Source organism: Pyxicephalus adspersus, chromosome 12, assembly GCF_032062135.1.
Source record: "Pyxicephalus adspersus chromosome 12, UCB_Pads_2.0, whole genome shotgun sequence".
Lineage (NCBI taxonomy): Eukaryota > Metazoa > Chordata > Amphibia > Anura > Pyxicephalidae > Pyxicephalus > Pyxicephalus adspersus.
Genome location: NC_092869.1, coordinates 34,519,561 through 34,541,351, shown reverse-complemented (window position 1 = coordinate 34,541,351; position 21,791 = coordinate 34,519,561). Strand labels below are relative to the sequence as shown.

Below are 21,791 nucleotides of genomic sequence, written 5' to 3'. Positions count from 1 at the left end.
CCCTCACTAGATAGTCTTGGGGGGATTATGGACCTCATTTACTTGGAATGCTATATTATTAACTTGCAATAAATGAAATTTTCAGTATAAAGTAAATCTGGAAGCTGGTTTCCCCTGCCACTTCCTGGAGGGATAAGAATATGGGTCTCTTTCACTTTTCTGCAGTGTGTATGTGTAATCATGTCTGTTATGTTGTAAATTGATGTGCATGTCCTTAGGGAATCCTAAAAACATTGCAGCTGTATGCAGTGCTCTACATTTACATTTTAACAGTTGTGCTTATGCAATTACAAGCTTCAATGTAAGTTTTTGGGAGGAAACGTGAAACACAGAAAACATATTAGGATCACAAAGAAATCTTTATTTCCATTCTGTTTACATAACGCAAGCTGTTTTTTTTTTTTTTCATTCTCCCTGGAAACTGCCTCATTACCATCACTCCATAGCAACAATGAGCCCAGGTTTACTACAATACCCAGAGTGATTTGCTGTGGCGTCGGGGCGTGGCTTGTCGCATTGACGTACGTCCGTGCGTGGTCACGTATTGAAGAACGTAGACCGTAATGTTGCTGTGGTAGCGATTCCGCGCCATGTTGTGACAGACGGGAAGCGGGTAGGCGGCGGGTTCCGGCCGCTCTTTGTTGTTGTCACAGCTGGCTCCGCCTCTCGGTGTGTACCGGCTTTTTAATGCCCAGGAGACCCTGGAGAGGCATCATTCAGGGTGAACACGGTCACCATGCCTTTGTAAGTATTCTCTGTTTGCAGCTGATGTCGTGACCCCCTCAGCCAAGGGGACTATCGTGGATTATCGTCCAGGACCAAGCTTGCGGGGCCTTGTCCCGTAGTGTACCTGTATTTTGTTTTCTTGCAGCGCTGGCCTTGGAGGTGAAGCGGCTTGGAAGCCCATTGGTCCGGTTTAGTAAACAGTGCCAGGAGCAAAGTGCAGGAACCCGGAGCAGCCAATCAGGAGCTCGCTTTGCTTTAACCAGATTGGTGCTGGATGGGTTCTGGTTGCCATGGGGACTTCTCTTCTGCTTACAGCTCCATGCTCTGGTTTCATGGGGTCCTCAGACATTGTTTTGGGTCACACAGAGGATTTCTCATTTTTGGTTCATATTTCTGCTTTCTATCTGATCACTTATTTCAGTGATCAGATAAAGTATACTCATGCAATCCTAAACTTTTCGTACAGTTTGGAGAATTGCATTGGAACTTTTGGAGTTGGGTCCCCTGCACATCGCATGCATTGGCTGCATTTCTCAATATACCAGCAAGCTGCAAATCATTGTTTACAAAATTTAGTTTGTGTACACTGGGTCAAAGTGGAACATGCTGCATTGGATCTGTTTGGTTTTTAAAGTTGGTTCCCCTGCACATCACATGTATTGGCTGCATTATTAATACACTTGCAAGCCAAGATTCATTGTTTACAAAATGCTCTGTACACTGGGTCAAAGTAGAACATGCTGCATTAGATCTGTTTGGTTTCTCCTGCTTTTAGAGTTGGGTCCCCTGCACATCACATGCAATGGCTGCAATTGTCATTGCAGAAAATACACCAACAAGCTGAACTCGTATGTTTACAAAGTGTTCTGTTTGGTTTGTGTATGTTAGGTCAAAGACAACAAACTGCTTTGGATCTGTTTTTGCTGCTGTCAGTTCCCCTGCACATCACATGCATTAGCTGCATTTCTTAGCAAGTGGAGGTTCATTTTTTACAAAGTTTAGTTTGTGAAAACTGGGTCAAGTGGAACATACTGCATTGGATCTGTTTGTTTTTTTTCTGCTGTTAAAGTTAGGTCCCCAGTACATCACATGCATTGGCTGCAATTCTCAATACACCAGAAAACGGCAATTCCTTGTTTACAAAGTTTAGTTTGTGTACATTGGGTCAAAGTAGAACACACTGCATTGGATCTGTTTCGTTTCTGTTGGTTTGAGTTTTAGGTCCCCTGCACATCACATGCATTGGCTGCAATTCTCATTGCAGAACATACACCAGCAAGCTGAAAGCCTATGTTTACAATGTGTTCGGTTTGTGTATGTTAGGTCAAAGGAAACAAACTGATTCAGATCTGTTTTTGCTGCTGTTAGTTCTCCTGCACATCACATGCAATTGCTGCATTTGTAACACACTAGCAAGCCAAGATTCATTTTTTACAAAATGCTGTGTTTGTTTTGTGTATGTTATGTTTACAAAATGCTGTGTTTGGTTTGTGTATGTTATGTCAAAGTGAAACAAGCTGCATTGGATCTCTTTAGTGTTTGTTGTTTTTAAAGTTCGGTCCCCTGTACATCACATGCATTGGCTGCATTTTTAATGCACCAACAAGCTGCAATTCATTGTTTACAAAATGCTTTCTGTGTGCAGGGTGAAAGTCAATCATGCTAATTTTTTAAAAGTGATGAGTGCTTAAGATAGGAATAAATGCATTTGGCTCTTGCTGTTTACAAAGTCCCACAATGAATGCAATGTGTAAAAATGTACATAAACACAATGTATTTAAAAATATAAATGCAAGTCAGTTTAAATTGATGCCATCTAAATGCAAAGAAGGTGTTGTGAATTTTTCTTGTATCTGTATTGCTATTGTGATCCGGTCATTTTCAGCCTTTTTTTCCAGTACATGTGTTGTGGTGGTGAGGTTTATAGATCCATTCCTGGAAGTCTAGGGTCATAAACGTAGTAAGATTTGTCATAAAGTACTACTGCTATACTATGATCCTGGGGTTGAACAGCTCTGTTGTAAACCATACATTTTTTTTTATTTTCCAAACCAGCAACATGGAATTTCTAATTATAAAGAACATTCCTTATATACCTGATTTGTGTTGTGTGCATGTTTTATGGTTGCTAATATGTACTGTGCATCTTTTTCTGTTTGGCAACCCATTCTAGAGGTCTTGTTTTGCTTTCTAGATATGATGATGATGATGATGATGCTACAAGCATCTGACTGGTAATAACAGAAAATGACAAATTTTGTGTTTTTGCCATGGGAGCCCAATAAGCCCTGTAATAAAGAACTTTGTTCCAACTTTCTAATGAACACCCCCCCCCCCCCCCCTTTGTTATGCTTCGTTTTCCATCATCTTTGTATTGTGCCCCAGTTTGCTTCTCTGTGTGCACAGAAATGTTTTTCTTTCATGTCAATATGTCCATAGCGATGTAGATAAGAGGCAGAAGTACAAAGCGGTTAATTTTCCAGTGTTGGTGAGGCAGATAATGATATCATACAATTAAGGCAAGGCCTCATTGGAAGGCTGCCAGCCAGATGACCTCACACACCTTTGTCTGTAATAGAGAAATGTCATTTTGGGTCATACAGTTGAATTTAAATTAACTTTGTGATTTATGCTTTTACATTTCTGATTGGTTGCACTAAAGGTTCAGCCCTGGTAAATGGGAATTGATTAGGTGGGTCCCAGCCCTTACACTATTTTAATAACTGCTGGTATTGCTGTGATTGTACAGTCCCATGCTGTCTCTAAAGAAAGTGATAGATTTCCACCACATCTGGAACAGACAGAAGTGAAACCTTCTCCATTCTGTGTAAAAGAAAAGGAAATGTTTTTGTTGGGGTTCTTCTTTATTTTACATTTGTATTGGTATAACTAGAGGATTTTACTGTTTTATTTTTGGTTATTAATCTTTTCAGCTTTCTAGTTGGGTTCTATTTGTTCTAATGCATGCTTCTTTTTTATTTTAGTCCAATTGCAAACCAGGGCGCTCAACAACAGCAAACCCAGAAGCATTATGGAATCACCTCTCCAATCAGTTTAGCAGTGCCCAAGGAGTCAGATTGTGTTCACACTCAGAAACTCATAGAGACTTTAAATCCTTTTGGTGTCTTTGAAGAAGAGGAGGAATTACATCGCAGGTATCATCATCATCAATCATTTTCCAGGAAAATGTCTCACTTCTAGAAACCAATAAAATTCCATTGAACGTTTTTTGAGAATTGAATGAATTGCACTAGAAATTTTCTTTCATTTTGGGTTTATTCAAAATTTCCAAGTTTATTTTAATAACTTTATTTGCGTAGACCTCTGAATTTTTTTGTTTTACAGAATCTTAATTCTAGGGAAGCTAAATAATTTGGTGAAAGAATGGATTCGTGAAATCAGTGAACAAAAGCACCTTCCTCAATCTGTAATAGAGAATGTTGGAGGCAAGATTTTTACTTTTGGATCGTACCGTTTAGGAGTCCATACTAAAGGTAAAGTGGATGCAAACCCTTTTTTGTGTAATCGGGTAAACATCTTGTCTGTTTATGTGCTCTTTGTAAGAGGTTTTGTAGCACAATCCATCTATTACTAGAGTAGGTCTTATGGAGCTGCATTTTGCTATACAAAAACCTTGAGATCAGGATTTACTTCTTAAGTGAAACTTAATTGTGAATCTGATTTTCAGCCAGTATAATATTATTGGTATTGTTGCAGTTACATTTTTTTCTTTGGCCTTAAGTTCTATAACCCTGGTTTTAATTACAGGTGCTGATATTGATGCCCTATGTGTGGCACCCAGGCACGTAGAAAGGACTGACTTTTTTACATCATTTTATGAGAAGTTGAAGCTTCTGGATGAAGTGAAGGACCTACGTGTAAGTTTAACATTTTTTTTCCCATCACTAATATAAACGGTAGGCTTCATATCTCAATTTCAATAGTAACCACAGAAAGTGATATTTAAAACTAAGCTCCCAGTAGAAAGTCAAGTATGCTATGTTATTTTGTAGGCTACACTTCACTGCCTCAAGAAAATAATGTAGGATTAAGTGCTGCTTTTTTTCATTATTACTAAAATGATTTCCTTTCTTTTTTGTTCTTTACAGTCTATAGAAGATGCATATGTTCCTGTGATTAAAATGTCCTTTGATGGGATAGAGGTAAAAAAATAAATTCCCCATATTTAAATAAATTTATGTATTCTTGTACAGATCTAATCAAATTTATTTTAGGAAAGTAAATGGGGGTTACAATGTTTTTGGGCATTTTTTTAATATTATTATTATTAACAGTTGTATAACGGAGTGTTTATTACTAAATGATTGATCCAGTTTCTAAAGCTAAGATACAAGCAGATCTGTAAGTGTATCCTTATACCACAGATCTGCAGGGGAAAGTTACTGAGATACATATTCAGAAATGTAGACAATTTACTCATAACCTATATTTGCTTCTAAATTATTTTTAGATTGATGTTTTATTTGCAAGACTTGCTCTTCAGACAATTCCCGAGGACTTAGATCTGCGAGACGATACCTTGCTGAAGAACTTGGATATCAGATGCATACGGAGTCTTAATGGTATGTTAACTAAGCATGTATCAAAGTGTACACTAGCTCCTCCCTGTCTGCTTAATGTTTTATAAAACTTTGCAAATCACAAACCATTTAATTTTTTCTTTATTTTAGGTTGTCGTGTGACTGATGAAATCCTACATTTAGTTCCAAACATTGATAACTTCAGGCTAACTTTGAGAGCAATCAAACTTTGGGCCAAACGTAAGTATTTATTTCTTCGTACTTAACAGCTTAATTGAGTTATTTATTGTTTGAATAAAAACACATAATTTTTCCTCACTTTTATCTTCTATAGGCCATAACATATATTCCAATATCCTTGGATTTCTGGGTGGCGTTTCCTGGGCCATGCTGGTAGCAAGAACATGCCAACTGTATCCAAATGCCATAGCCTCGACGCTTGTCCATAAATTTTTCCTTGTCTTTTCCAAATGGTAAGTGATGTAGCTGTTGGTTCACCTGTGTGTGATCACATTATTTAGTGCCCAAGGTAACAATGAACGTACACTCCTTTTTTTGCTTATTTTGTTATTGTTTAATGGGCCTGGGTATTTTAAAGTTCAGCTTTGTAGCCACAGCACAATTCCTTCTTCCTTGCACCTGTATATTGTTTTGTTTTATCTGATCTCGCCTCATTTCATTATTCCTTGACAGGGAGTGGCCTAATCCAGTGCTGCTGAAGCAACCAGAGGAGTGCAATCTTAATTTGCCTGTATGGGACCCAAGGGTAAGTAATATTTCCCACTATTAAACTGCAGTCTTGCATCTGGATATATCTACAGAGAATTTAATAATTAAAGCTGCACTATATCCTTATCAACACAATTTTACTGTTACCTGAGTAAATGACCCACTCAGCGCACAACTCTATTTATTATATTCCTATAGTGAAAAGGTGAGTGTTTTCCCCACAGGTTAATCCCAGTGATCGCTACCACCTTATGCCTATCATTACTCCAGCTTATCCTCAACAGAATTCCACTTACAATGTGTCTGTTTCTACAAGAATGGTTATGGTGGAAGAATTTAAACGAGGTAAATATAATTGTACACATCATTTGTATTTTTGAATTTTTTTTCATCATACATCATTGCACCCGGTGTTTTCTATATAACTTTAGTGCTCATGCGTGAATATTTTTATATTTATTTTGTATTTTTCATGTCTGCAGGACTGGCTATAACTGATGAGATCTTGTTGGGAAAAGCGGATTGGTCAAAACTGTTTGAGGCACCCAACTTCTTTCAAAAATACAAGTACGTATATCTTTTTATTTTTATTTTATTTATTTTTTTTAGATGGATCTATTGAGTTGCCAGCTTCAGTTTGTGCAATGGTATATACAGTACTTTGAAATCTTGTTTAATTAAAATGGCATTGTCTTTTTTTTCCAGGCATTACATAATCCTGCTTGCAAGTGCACCGACCGAAAAGCAGCACCTAGAGTGGTAAGTACAAAATTGCACTAAAAAAAACTAGACAAAATTTATTGTAATGTATTTATGTAATTTATTCATGTAATTTATTTTTCCAGGATTGGATTAGTGGAATCGAAGATTCGTATTCTTGTGGGAAGCTTGGAGAAAAATGAATTTATCACCCTAGCTCATGTCAACCCTCAGTCATTCCCTGCCCCTGCTGAGAATTCAGAAAAGTAAGATGATGACTTTTAACTTGTGTGTGTGTGTGTTTGGTTTTTTTTTTTTTATTTTTTTTTTTTTTAAAGTTGTTTTACATACCTTTTTATGTCTTATCCTAATTTTGAGCTTACATGTATGTTTCTTGAATTTCCTCTGCCTTAAAAGATTGTTTATATTAGAAACAAGTTATTAAAGTATGGCATGGATGGCTGAACTGTTTGTTTGTACGATTGCTTGAGACATTTACCTGAATTTTCTAGTTGTTACAAATATAGTGAAGTTGATAAACATGGTCTCTTTAACAGTAATTTACTTTTGGTACATTTAGGGGGATGTAAGGAAAAAGTTTAAAATATTTCTTGATGTTTTTGTTTCAGGGAAGAGTTTCGGACTATGTGGGTAATTGGACTTGTATTTAAGAAGATGGAAAGCTCAGAAAACCTCAGCGTTGACCTCACTTTTGACATTCAGTCCTTCACAGATACAGGTAACCTGGCCTTTTAATACAAAGGATGTTATGTATGTTATCAAAATATTTTATCATTTGCATTGCAGATAACTCTTTTATAGATCGTATTTTGAAGCACCATGCTAATATAAAAATACAAGGGCAACTGATATTTCAATGGATTTTATGATTCTGTGGCTACAATTCTATAATCTACACAAGATTCCTAAAGAACTGTGTTATGCTGTCACCTACAAGAGTAGTGGGTAGGTTTAACCCTCCCATGACCATCGTGTGTTTGTTTTGTGCTTCTGTCCTAGAAGGACTAGGGTTTAATGATCCAAATCCCTTAGAACTTTTTATCATCTTCTTTTCTTCCTGCCTCTTTTACAGGCAGTCTTCTACTCAGTACAACTTTACATAAATATGTTTATATAGTTTGTAAGTTAGGAAAAAGTTGTTAGTGACTATTTGCTCTAATGTGACTGTACTGTCTTTTTATGTAGTTTACAGACATGCTATAAACAGCAAGATGTTTGAATTAGACATGAAGATCGCAGCCATGCACGTGAAAAGGAAACAACTTCATCAGCTCCTACCCACACACGTGCTCCCTAAGAAGAAAAAGGTAAAGTCTAGCACTTTACAATAAGCATCAGTAAATGTTAACTGGATAATCTGTTTATGAGATATTTACTTCTCAAATGTGTAACAATAGAGTAAAAAGATTTCACCAGCATAGAGCTGCCTTAATTAGGAAGGAATTTGTTGTATCTAGTGAGTAATTAGACAAATGCAAAATGGTTTAGCTACCTTTTAACTTCTAAAACTTATGCTTTTATTAAGCTTTATTTAGAGATTTAAGCCAATTTGACTTTTTCATTATAGCTTAGAGAATTAGTCTAGACTTGAATGTTTTTTTTTTTTTAGGGGAGCCCCAGCTATAATTCATAAGGTCCCTTTATATTGGTGATCTTTGGGAAGAATGCTTTCTGTTACAGACATTTAAAAAGTGCAGTGGTGTTATTCGGCTCGCTTTGCTGAACTCTTAGCAACCAACGGGGAAACCCTGGTTGAGAATGACTTTAAACTTTGGACTGTTTTGTTTTACAGCATTCTACAGATGGTGTGAAGCTGGCCAGTCTGCATGACAACAGCCTGGACTTATCAGTGGACAGTGACAACAGTATGTCTGTGCCTTCTCCCACCAACAGCTCCAGAACCAGTCCATTGAATGCCTCAGGATTGTCTCAGGGGTAAGATGACCTTAATACCTTTTGGTATAATTTTGAGAACTAGTTTTTCAAAGGGGTTTAAAATGGTTTTGCATTAAAAAAAAAAAAAAAAAAAACAGGTAAATGTTAACAAACATGGGATAGATGGACAAACCCTGCTATACCTCATTGGGGAAACATGTATATATGTGTATATTCTTGGAATTTTTTTTTTTAGTGGTTCTTTTAAATAGATCTAATAAACTAACTTAAGCAGTAGGTATAGTTATATTTGTAAGACTTTTGAAAATAACTCACCCCCCCCCCCCCCCCCCCCAGAAGACGCAGTCCATCAACAACAGCGAACTGTAATGTATCAAGTACGGAGAGCATTGTGCAGTCCCCAAATAATTCCTTAGACTCATCACGAGGTAAGTTTGGAACCTTTTGCCCTACTATGAGATTCCAGTTTTTCAATTTTTTTTTTTTTTTTTTTTTTTTTTTTTCCCTGTGTGATTTTAACTGTGGCTGTTTTCTTTCAGGTAATCTAAATGATAGCATTCCTGCTGACACTGCCGTGTCGCCAGCCATCCCTTCTACACCAAAACCTTTGGTGTCTCGGGTGGTGACTGCTACCCGAGTGGTAAACCAAGTTCCAAAATCTTTCTCAAGCATTGCAACAAAACTGCCAAGCCCAACAGGGGGTGTAAAGCGAACATCACCGCCTCTAAAGGAGAAACGTTCCAAGAAAGTCAAAATTGAAGAGGTAATTATATTTATCTGTGATACAGTTGCTTTTTCATGGTACAGTTTTTGGTAGTATACAAGGAAAAGGCCCAGGTGTCTTACACATTCTGTAATCCTTTACACACTCCAAACACAGCAATAGCAGATGTAATTTTTTTTACAGTAGGAAAAAATATTAAACAAATTAAATGCATCCATTTAATTGCCGCCTTTTTTTTCTTCAGGATGACACCAATGGCTGCACTGCTGTAGACTCGGATGATTCAAGCCGAAGTGAAATGGAAACGACAAAGGTGAGTCATTTTGGATAGGTGGCCAATGATATTTCCTTTAGAGATGCCTTGTATGTATTCTTTCTTCCTTTTTAAAGTAGCTGTGGGTGTGTTTATCTTGTATTTGTTAACAACTTTATGCAACTTTATGCATGTAGTGCAACATCAGCTGCTGCCTCCCCCTCACCTTTTGTTAGAAAAACCATATGATTTAAAGTTGCCGATCCAACACAAATATTCTGCATGGGTGCAAATCATCCTTTGACAACTTCTTTTGGTCACAATAATATGAAATATCATACATGAATACTTCACGTTCACCGCTTGCTGCCAGAAGATGGCCATTGGTCAACACACATAACTGCTGCATATTTTCCCCCATTCTGCTGAGAACAGGTTCTACTAACCTAATTGGATTTTAAAAGTACTATGCCATTTTGGGATGTCTGTCCCAACTATTGCGACTATTTCTGAAATTTTATGGAGTGCAGCAATATGAATAGGAAGCTGGTGAAACAGGTGTTTAAGTTGTCTCTGCTTAGGATCCACTGCAGACAGTTTGTCTTTGCCTAAGAATGAACCTTGTCTTTATTAGTAGTACTTTTATTAGATATTGTCAATTATTCAGCTTTTGTTACGTTTCATGACTTCTTTTTCATGTGCTTTTCTCACAGGAGAACGAAATAAATGGAAACTCTTCGTCTCCTGTACCGGGAGCTTTACCATCTTATCAGGTATGTCACTTAGAATAATTTGGTGTAAGGCATTATTTCTTTGGCAGTTTGGGAATAATTTGCAATCTGGACAGCTGATAGCAAGGGGGTCATTTAAGAAATTGTGCAGCAAAAGTTTATCTAAAACCTTTTAACGCCTGAAAATTTTATGGCTACATCCATGTCGATGTATCTTCTAATTACTTTTGCTGTATAGTTTAAAAATGTATTTTCTTAGCTTTTTGCACACTTTTTCTTCCTCCTTGTTTCTTTACAGCGATCATTCAGTACAGACCTTTCAGATGTCCCAGCTCTCCCAGCTAATCCAATTCCAGTTATCAAGAACTCGATAAAGCTAAGACTGAACCGATAAGACTGCTCCCAATCTCAACACCTCAGGGTCCATATCCAATCTATTGCCAGATGAACTGTGTGGTATCTCCAGGAAAGGAGCGACATTGAGGAGAACAAGAGTGATGGGAACACTGCATAGACTCCTTTAACTGGGCTGTACCCGTCATTTTCGGAGGCCCAGGTTAGTATGATGGGAAATAAGTTCAATTAACATGTTACATCACAAAAAAATGACGATCGTTACTAAAGGACTCCAGTCGAGAAGAAGGTCGATGAGACTGATCGTGTTTTTTCCTCTGTATCCCATGGTTGGTTCATGTAACTAATTTAAAAAGATTTAAAAAACTGGCCTAAAAAAAAAAAAAAAAAAATGAAGAAAGAAAAAAAAAATGTAATAGCAGCCGATGCACTTTTATGTTCCCTGTTCCTTTTTAATAGTAGTGAGGATCTTTTACACGGGTTTCTTTTAAATTGTCCTTTACTTTCAGTCCATGCTTAGAGTTGCGCATGTTGGGTCCCAACACTGGATGTCTGTCTTTTTTTGTTTTTTGTTTTTTTTTTGTTTTTGTTTTTTTTTGGATGGCTTTATTGAATATGAAAGTGAACATTTTGCTGTTTCTCGTCTTAACCATTAAATTATCATAATGTGAGGGTTGACGCATTTTAGGCCAATTTAAAGGGATTTTTTTTTTTTCATGACCATGTAACTTTCAATAATTAAACACAAATCGGCAAAGTCCTGTCTACACTCATCACAGCTTTCAATCAGGTTGAAACTTGTTACTTAAGTGACTTCTTTATAGACTTTCCATATTAGGCGTGCTAGCTGAGCTAAAGCTAGAGAACAAATGGTGAAAATTTGCAAGTAATCCATCTTGCAGTTATTTTTTTCCTTTTCTTAAAAGTCTGCCATTTGTTTGGAATTTAAACTGTTATTTGTCCTCGAAGTTATGTAGGATATAGGAAGTGTATCCATAAAGGGTTTTTGTAGTAACGTCATAGCTAGTTTAAAATGGAAATAATGCAGTCTGAAATTTTTTTTTCTATAAAGCTTGTTTCTTAAAACTGCCTCCTTTTGGTGGCAGTGTGGTACTAGTCCACTGTCTTCTTTTGCCTTTTCTATATTTTTTGGGAAAATAACCCATTGAAAAAAGTTCACCAAAGCAACCCAAACATTTTCCTAAGTCTGACTTGGGCTTATGTCGAATCCCTTTAAGGCTCTGCAATAATCACTGACCACAGGCCACTCGCCCCCTTTGTTTCATAAAGGTTCTTGCCTTATGATCCTCACACAGCTTTCAGACACCTTTAGAATGAACCCATGTAAGGCTTACGCTTTCCACGTAGTTGCATCAGGCACCAGATCAGAATAGTCATTTGTTTACAGAAAATAATGGATACTTTGGTTCTCCTGTTTTATTACGGTCCACAACTTTGTATCAAGTAAACACTTTTTGTTTTGTTTTGTTTATTTTTTTTTTTTTGTTTGTTTTTTTTTCCCAAAATTAACTTGATTTTTTTTCCCCACTTCTTGTGTTTTAAATTGTTTCCACAACCCGAGGATCAGACTGTTGCTTCCGCATGATGTATGTATTGTCTTATGACTGGAGTTTGGTTTGTTTTATAGTACCCGTATTCCTTGTATTTTTCAAAAGCTATTTTGTAAACAGATTATGTATTTCTCAATTGAAAAGGAAAAAAAAATAAAAACCGCACAACCCCACTGACTTGTTCCTGTGTGTCTTTGTTGACTGCAATAGCCTTCCAAACCTGCATTGACCTGCATGCTTCAATATTTGTTACCTCTGTTTAATAAAACTAATAACTAGACAAAAATAAAGATGCACTTTAATGCAGTTCTGTATTCAATAGTATAAAATGAAATGTATTGAATTCAAGCAGCGTAAATTGGTACCTGTTATCAGCCTATAAAGCAGTGTTTTTCAAGCAGGGTTCCAAGGAATTCTAGGGTTCCTCCAGAGGTTGCTAGGGGTTCCTTGAGCAATTTGTGATGCTCAGCTCGGTTTAACAGATACCAATGATTTTTTTTCCCCACTCTCCAGCAATGTAAGAGGCAATCTGACCCAACACACTATGTACTGTGATCTGTGGATATAGTAAATATAGAAGGGGTTCCCTAGAAAACTGAAAGTTATTTTGAGGGTTCTATGTAAAAAAAAAAAAAAAAAAAAAAAAAAGTTTGTGTGTGTATGTACTATGAACATGCTGATATGAGTAAAGAGAAGACTAATAGGAGACCATCATTGTGCTGCTTCTTTCACCTTTTTTTTTTTGCTGGAGTCACCAGGTGCTATGGATAAGGGTAAGAACACAGATTAGTGTGACAATGAGCTCCAGAGATGATGGTTACAATGGGCTCCAGGCATTAGGTTGACAAGGGGCTCTTGACAAGGAGTTCAAAGATATTTGGGGTCTTGTTGAGAAAAAAAATGGTTAAAAATCCAGCCAGGTGCCGTTAGTAAGACACAAATGTTTGGAAAGAAAACTGGGTGCATTGATATCCCAGATGCAGTTGTGAAGGCAGCCAGGTGCATTGGTAAACCAGATGTGGTTAGAAAATCAGCCTGATGCATTGGCAGCCCATATGAAGAATAAAGAGCAGCCAGGTGCTTTGGTAGTGCATTTGAGGAACAAAAAGTACACAGGTTAATTGGTAGCCCTGCTGAGGAACAATGGACAACCAGGTGCATTGGTAGCCCAGGTTGAGGAGCACAGAGCAGCCAGGTGCTTTGGTAGGCTAGATGAGAAGCAAACGGAAGCCAAGTGAATTGCTATCCCAGATGTGGTTAGAAAGGCAGCCAGGTGTATTGGTAGTCCATATGAGGAACAAAAAGCAGGCAGGTGCATTGGTAGCCCAGATGAGGAAGAAAGGGCAGCCAGGTGCATTGGTAGGCTAGATGAGGAGCAAAGGGAAGCCAGGTGAATCACTAGCCCAGATATGTTTAGAAGGAGCAGCCAGCTGCATTGGTAGTCCAGATGAGGAACAAAAAGCAGCCAGGTGCATGGGGCAGGATGCTCTCCTCCTGTATCACTGTCTGTATTAGTCTGTCATTTGCAATCCCTATTTAATGTACAGTGCTGCGTAATATGTTGGCGCTAAATAAATTCTAATTAATAATAATAATTGGTACCCCAGTTTAGAAATAAAGCGCAGCCAGATGCATTTGTAGGAAAAAAAAGAATATTATTCTTTTCTATATATTAAGGTTGTCTATCCTTTTATGTAAAGTAAACATTTTAGTTTAGTTCCTCTTTAACTATTCCACAGGAAAAAAAAAGAGCTGGAGCGCCATCTTCTGGTGGTGAAGCAGGAAGCGAGTTGGTCAATGCGAGGCGAGCCGTTGTCCTACAAAATAATCCTACTTTAGGAATGCGTACTACCAGGTCATTGGGCGTGTACAGTGACGTCACAATCAGCTGTTTCTGCTCTGTCTCTTTTTTTGTCAATGGGATTCCTCTTCAATGTGAGCTCCCCGAGAGTGGGCGTGTCCTATAAACATTGGAGATCAGCTATGGCTGTGAAATAATCCTACCCTTCGTATACCAGCAGCTGCAGCAGCATGAGATCTGTGTCCATGCTGCTGTCATTACCCCCAATTTATAAACCTTCATATCTCCCACACCGATTGTTGTACAAATGTGACATTTCCAGGCTATACAGGGGGCTCCGAGAGTTGATACCAAACTTAATTTCAGCCCCCTGAACATAATAAGTTGCCAGATAAATGGGGTCTCAAACATAAAATCCTAATAAGAATCTGGGATCTTTTCTCAATAAAGTGGACCTAAAGTAAACAATAAAATTACACCTTTACTTCTGCAGATCCGTGATGAAAAAGTCCCTCTTGTGCATGCCTGTTCTCAGACCCAAGCCTCCTGGAATTTGTGACGTGTGTGTCCCATTCGGTAATGACAAAACAAGAGGGGCTTTGCCTTAAAAAAAATGAAAATCAAACTACCCCTCTATATAAAGTAAAAATTAGGGTGATTGGCTATATCAAGACCAGGGTCCCCAAATGGAGTTTGCATATTAGGGACCCCCAGGGGCCACTTCCGTGGCATTGAGCACACAACTGGCAGTGCCCTAATGCTCTATGCCATGGAAGTGGCCCCCAGGGGTCCTTTACATGCAACTCCATTTGGGAACCGAGACAACAATTGTGAATGAGACTCACCATGCCAAAGTGATCCCCCATGATGTAATAAGCTGAGCGATGAAGCAGGGGTGGCCCTGAAGAGAGATGGAGAGCTTGCTCTGGGACAGAAACCCTTCTCTTCCTCCCCCATCTGATTCAGCAGTGAGAAATCTTGCTGACTTGGCTGGGAGCGCTGTAAAGAATTTAGAATAGTGGTCCCCACCTTTTAGACGGCACGGACCACTAAATTTATGGACTCCGGAATGGGGAGCCAGGTGTCACTCAAAGGGGAAGAAATTTCCCCTATAATGATGTCATGATGCTGGGACCCACCCACTCCCCCATCGCGGGTCCGAGCCTGCAATAGGAGAGTGGGCCGGTCCAGATACACAACCTGCCATGAGCCTGCAATCTATACAACAGACATGGCCCGCGGCTCTGGCCGGTGCACCCCCCCCCTCAAGCAAGGTCCTTCTGACCCCACTGGGCATTCCACCAGCCAGGGCCACGGACCACCAAAACTTTTTCCCAGACCACCAAAATGGCTTCTACATGATGAGGGGATGTTGTCTGTCCTGTAGCCGGTATCTGGAGGTTAGATAACAAAGGAGGTGAGGAGCTGCCTAGGCTGTGACTACCATCGGTGCTCAGACATGCGCACTCCCTGGCGAACGTGTATCCTCTTCAGTCTTGCAGAGCTTTAATAAATCAGACCCATTGTGTGGGACATTTTCCTAGATATGTCAGTCCTGCACTGTGTCTAATTATTTATTTTGCAGGTATGTTTGTGCATGTGTTAAAATGACACTGATTGTGTCCCTTCAGAATTTTCTAATTGTATAAATTCAATACTCATGTCTCGTGTTCTAATTTTGCTTCAGTTTTGTCTGTCTTTTCCACCTTAGATGTCATCCTTGGCATACTTATTTTGTGGGTAACAACAAAGTACTAGGGCAGCTCTACTTACCACCCGGGATTTGGAGCTCATCTATAGGTAAAACATTGAGAGGTTGCCATCTGTACTCAATTCCTGGATTGCAGTTGACAACCTCAGAAAGAACAGAAAAGTCTTACTAGGAGTCAAGTTTGCCCAGCAAAACCTCCTCGACCTTCCACTCCCTACATCATCTTTTATGTAGCAGCTGTTGTAAAAGTTAAAATCAACAGGAATTTATAAAATACCTTGTACAAAACCAAAAAAGTAGCTATGTACCCCACTGAAATATTTAGAATTAGAAGTTATAGAATAAATCAGGTCAGAAAAGATTCCTTTCAACTTTGAATTGGAACTTAAAAAATATAGGATCCTGAGCTTCAATTCGAGATTTCATATTCACCATGATTCCTATAAGGTCAGCTTATAGGGAGCGATAGGACATAAAAAAACTCAAACATACAGTGCTTGTCATTTTTATATAATACTATGTGCTCACATCAATGCACATAAGAATATATATAATTGAATGCTGAAAACTTTGACCAGGTCTATAATTCCCATGCATTTGGCATCCTAGTCAAACTATCTCCTGTGTAACCTGTTAACATTTACAGCTACCAAATTATCCCTGGTAAAGTTGTACCAAAAAGCCCAGCAAGACCTGTCTGCATCACTACTTGACATTCACCCAGACATTTAGTTAACCCTTTTTATTGTACTGATAAGATACATAACTTTTTCAAATGAGATTTTGTATCTGTTCAATTAGCTATATGCAGTACAATAGGCTTGGTTAGCATTTGTATGAGCACAACATTTGTAGTAGTAGCAACATTTTAAAAATAGGCTCGATATGTTCTGAGCTGCCGTAGGTGCGCAGGGTTAAACATACTGGAGTGATAAATACTGCGTTAGAGTGTATGAGTATTTTCGGTATTCATTCATGTCTACTTTAATAGTGGGATGGGGTTTACGTATTCATGTGCACCAAAGCTGCCTTTGGTAAATCAGCCCCAGTGCAAGCCACCAGGAGACAACTTTCTGCTGCTTTCTAGTGTTCAGACGACAGAAATAATGAAAACCACCAGCAGTCTTTATACAGCAGAAAGTGAGTATATATATATATATATATATATATATATATATTTTTTATATACATGTGATATATGTTTTAAAAAAATGGTCTTACTCTAATAAGTGTTGGTTTACCCATGTTAATCCTTACAGGGGCTGCTGGTGATTTCCACTATTCTGGCTAAACACTAGAGGGCAGCAGAGTAGCTGTAATGCCAGCTTTCTGTAATTAATACAGTTGAGGGATCATTGGAGGCACAGATAGTGCTGGCCACCCCACTGAGGACATCTGGTGGCAGCAATGATGTACTACAGAGGAAATCTATGGCTTGGTTAATGTGTTCACTCATATATGTATATATATATATTACTTATGTATAATTGTGTGCTGGTTGATCTATCAGGATTGATAATGTGAGAAATCTTACATTAGTTCTCTCCAAATTAACTGTCCTTTCATTTTAACCTCCACTCTATTTAGCTACCCATCCAGCTACATTTCATTTAAATTGCCAGGGACGGGAACGTGGAGAGTTCACAGTCTGGTAATTATGCCATTGCAGACATGTATAATAATGGAAAGTGATCACTTTTGGACAAGTTTCAGCCGAGATATTTTCTTATTTCCTATATATTCCTTCCGTTTCATTAAACTTTTCTTATGGCACATTGCATTGAGAGGCTGCAAAAGGATAAATAATGCTCATTATTGTTTTTCATACCAGCAGAAAAGGTTTTTATGAGCATAACACAGAATAGATATTGATTTTGTATTGTTTCATCCTTATAAGCCTACATAGGAAAGGAAGGTGCTAAGAAACAATGGCTACATAGTGAACGTCTATTCAAAAATCCTTTTGCTTTTACCTAGGTCTTGCGGGGACCTTCCTAATTTCAGCATTAGCTAGAAGCTAATCAATTTCCTTTAAAAGTATTTAATGGTAATAGGACATTTTTGGAGTGCACTGGCTTAAAAAATGTAGGCAGAATATTATCCAGTCACCCATTTTCATTTTTTCACTTCTTTATTTTCATTGCAGATTATTGCCCTTTGTTGTCCCTTTATTTGTTTTTGATACTCTGCTATCCCCCTTCCATGAGCCTCTTCCCTTTTCGGTTCTTCCTCAAGTCCCTTTCTTTTTTTTTCTTTCTGGTCATTATGAAATATTTTACTTATCTATAGAAAAGAGATCGTACAGTAAGCAGGGCATGCAAATGTATATATATATATTTTTTTGTAACAATCAGCAATCCACAGCAGTGATTCCTCACTGGTTAGCAGCAAGTTATAGTATAAGCAGCACAATAGTGCCTGTATATGTACATAACACATCCCATTTCATGCAAACTAAAGTTCTGTTATTGTATTGTCTGGCTGAAAACTAAACCTGATGTCTATGTCCTAATTTCCTCCATTGTATACTATTGGCTCCTTGTCTATAGAGTTGAACTTTCCCAATGTTCTAACACTTTAGAGGACCGGAGTATCTTCTGGAGGACTTTTTACAATTGTCTAGGTTGTAAGGTCTAATTAAAGGTATAGTGAGTGAGGGAGGTTACCTAAAGCTGATCATTGTTATTTCTCACTTGAGTCCCTAGTTACAATTGTTACAAAGCTTTCAAGCACTGGACAGGTAACCTTTGGCAGCACATTTGGGTATGATATCGTACCAACAGCATCTGCTTAGTCATAGAGCTCACATTATCCAGACAGTCAGGGAGTGGCAAAGGACAACGAGAAAAAGTGACAACGAGACCATTGAACCAAAAATTCCCTTTAATTGTGATTTGGCAGGTGCTGCAAAGCCATTTCGAAATCCTGACCTAGTAAATGAATGGAGTGTTTGGTACACCCGCCAAACTTCGGGCCTGGATCACAAATAAAGCCATCCAAGTCTACAGCACCACAAATATTAACAGCCTTATCTTGGGCCCTTCTTTCCCAGGTTAAACTGAGATGAATGATGCCAAATACCCACTACCTCCAAACACTCCTATCCCTATATATATACATTTTAACATTGATTGGCACTGATCATAGTTCTTACTGATCCAAATTTCCAAATATTACAATATGTGTATATATATATATCAATCTATAGAAAGATAGAAAGATAGATAGATAGATAGATAGATAGATAGATAGATAGATAGATAGACAGACATATAATATTTGGGCATTATATGTTTTAACATACAACAAACTCATACTTTGCTTTTCCTCAGCAGTATGGTAGTAAAACTTACAAGTTTCCAGTCTGCCCCGGGATTTCCCTTTTGTTGTGATTTGGCAGGTGGTGCACGGGCATCTTTTTTGTCCAGTATGCATAGTCTGATGGTGGACAACCAATCAAGAGCCATCCCGTGGATTCAGAAGTACGCCTCTCTGGTAGTGGTGCTGTATATCTGACAGCGAGAAGGCCTCAGCAATGACGTGGAGGTTGGAGTTACTACAATATCTCACCTTCCCTTTCCAAGAGCAAGGTAGAGCAGATGTAAAGCAATGCAATTCCTGCAAAAGAGATTTTCCCTTTATTGTTGTATCCATGTCTTTGTTTGCAATTGTATCGGTAATGTTTCATTCACTGAGCTCAGACTCCCTTCTCATTGTAAAACAGGTAATTTTGTGTTGTTGCAATTACATCACAGACCATGGATAGGAAGAGCACCTAATGTGCTGCCCGCAGGCATTACAGGACTCAGTGGCCTGGGACTGGAGCAGACCGGTGGTTGTCCATGGCCTCCAAGCTTTCACTCAGTGATTTGAGCATGGGGTCTGCTGGACTCGAGCAACTACGGTGCTTCCATCACTGCGTGATTCATATCCACCCAATTCACTCGGGCATCAGTCATTCGAGTGATATTTGTCCGCCCAACTCACTCAGACTTGACCTGGGGAACTGCAGGATTTGAACTTGAGTTTATGGCATCCTTGTTAGTACTCTTATCCACTGAGCTACTCAACTGAGCAATCATTACGATGTTCTTGCTCCTATTTCAGGAATGGAAAGTCCTAAATGGGGCAGGAAAATTAAAAAAGGGAGAAGCGAGAATTGAAGGCTTGGGGTTTAGCAGCCTGGCACTTAAACATCACAAGTTTGGAAGTCAATGTTACATATATTGCAATAAGTGAAATGTAGGATTTTTCTTCCTTATTAGTTAGCAGCTAGCTTGTTAATCATCAATTGATCACTGATTGGTACTAGTCAATGTATAGGGTGATTCATGGTGATTGAGGGAGCCTTGGCGCCATGATAGGCCACCAAAGCTGATACCAGGATTCAGGGGGTGGATGAGACTCATCGTTCTCAATCTCAGTGCATGTTCATGTTCAAGTGGTGTATTTTATGAAATTGGAATCCCAAGGCAGGATCTCATTTCTGACTGAATGCAGTCCTCATTTATTATATATTGAGCTCAGGGCAGTCAGTATATAGCCTACAGACGTGTAGTATTGAATGAGGAGGTTCCATGAGGCATCAAAAATCCTCCCAAGAATGGACATATTCTATTTTTTTATTTTTTCACAGTGATTTACTAAGGGAGATCTGACTTTTCAGTTCAGTTATTCAAAAACCTCCACTCCATTTTGATTCTGTTAAATGGGACATCCGACGGTCACTATGAACAAGACTTACTTTAAATTCTGATTTATCACTCTCATTAGGATGGATTCCCTGTGTACAAGGACATATACAGTGTCTGGAAGTGGACACTCTCCTTTCATTCCATGGTGTCTGAGGTTAGGCTGTACCAAGATATACAGTGACCCACATGGGGTATTGCACCTATCGCAGGTACAAAATAATGAAGACAAGACTGGGTGCACAAGAGAAGCAGCACACAAAGCAATATCAGACAGGTACCAGCACAGCAGGGAGGGTGAAGCAGTATACATTTATTGGCACAGCACAGGAATTACCATTTCAGGACCACACATGAACATTTAATGGCAATAACAGACTAAACATACACTGCTTGTTACCCCCTGGGGTGATGTGGTCCTCAGGGAACATGCACTGTCATATGAAAAAAAACAGGAGCCAGAAAAGATGTATAAATACATTTATTAACAGATGAACTCAACAAATTTAAACGAGATGAAAACATTCCACAAATTATTTCTTTGCATTCAGACATTTTATGAATTGTTCGTCCACATAAGCTCACAATATTGGCTGCTGAAATGTTGAAATCATGTAAATGTATTTGACATCCAGGTACAATATCACCCAACACTCTCTATTAGAAATTACAGAGCTGTCCATGGTGCTGATCACAACCTGCTACAATGTCACCCAGCACTCATGATGAGCAATCTGATCACTGCCCATGGGGCTGATCACAACCAAAGAGGGATTACCTACAAGGACAAAACTCTCCCTTCTATCTGCCCTCCCCTAGAGAGGGATCCTAGCAGCAAACAGCTTCAGGGGCCTATAAAGGTAAAGGGGTGCTATATGGATCTCTGCCTAAATCACATACGGACCACTTCATTTACCGGCTCCAGAACACGCATGTGCAGCAGCTGGGTGTCACTGAAAGGGGAAAAAACTTCCCCCATAGTGACATCTCGATGCCAGAACACACCCACTCTCCCATCGCAGGATCAGACCTTAGTCTAAAGAAACAACCCACCCACTTCCCTGAGCCTGGGATCAGTACGGGGGACATGGTCCGCAGCTCTGGTCAGTGCGCCCTCCCAGCGAGTTCTTCTCCTAACCACGGACCACCAAAATTGTCTCGCAAACCACCAATGGATCACTGGTTGGTAACCACCGCTGCTCTGTAACACTCATTACAGCGAGCATAATAAAAGTTCATGCATGGGAATAACAGGTAGGAAAACAACCTAGGACAAAAATACCTGGCTGCAATATTACACCTATTATACAACAATATACAACCTCCAGAGTAACTACTTAAAA

The 21,791-nt window shown here is 38.8% G+C and overlaps 1 protein-coding gene across 2 annotated transcripts; it reads left to right on the top strand.

Annotated features, from left to right (window-relative positions):
* Window positions 1-549: 549 nt before the first annotated feature.
* Window positions 550-12,418, top strand: PAPOLA (poly(A) polymerase alpha). 2 transcript variants are annotated; one of them, XM_072427423.1, is made up of 21 exons: window positions 550-744; window positions 3,711-3,881; window positions 4,072-4,220; window positions 4,495-4,604; window positions 4,836-4,889; window positions 5,198-5,309; window positions 5,418-5,507; window positions 5,602-5,740; window positions 5,961-6,033; window positions 6,221-6,341; window positions 6,479-6,563; window positions 6,702-6,755; window positions 6,842-6,961; window positions 7,325-7,434; window positions 7,902-8,023; window positions 8,509-8,651; window positions 8,949-9,040; window positions 9,152-9,375; window positions 9,581-9,649; window positions 10,303-10,362; window positions 10,619-12,418. In XM_072427423.1, exons 1-21 carry the CDS (start codon window positions 737-739, stop codon window positions 10,712-10,714), a joined length of 2,202 nt encoding a protein of 733 aa, XP_072283524.1. In that variant the 5' UTR covers window positions 550-736; the 3' UTR covers window positions 10,715-12,418. The 2 variants fall into 2 exon arrangements, with proteins under 2 accessions (XP_072283524.1, XP_072283523.1); XM_072427422.1 differs by having other exon boundaries at window positions 550-3,881.
* The last annotated feature ends 9,373 nt before the right edge of the window (window positions 12,419-21,791 follow it).

Excerpts from the sequence above, each read along its gene's own strand:
- PAPOLA (XM_072427422.1), top strand. The coding sequence starts at position 3,691 with ATGCTTCTTTTTTATTTTAGTCCAATTGCAAACCAGGGCGCTCAACAA. Across the intron at positions 5,508-5,601 it reads AATCAAACTTTGGGCCAAAC|GCCATAACATATATTCCAAT; the intron begins GTAAGTATTTAT and ends TATCTTCTATAG. Across the intron at positions 8,024-8,508 it reads TGCTCCCTAAGAAGAAAAAG|CATTCTACAGATGGTGTGAA; the intron begins GTAAAGTCTAGC and ends TTTGTTTTACAG.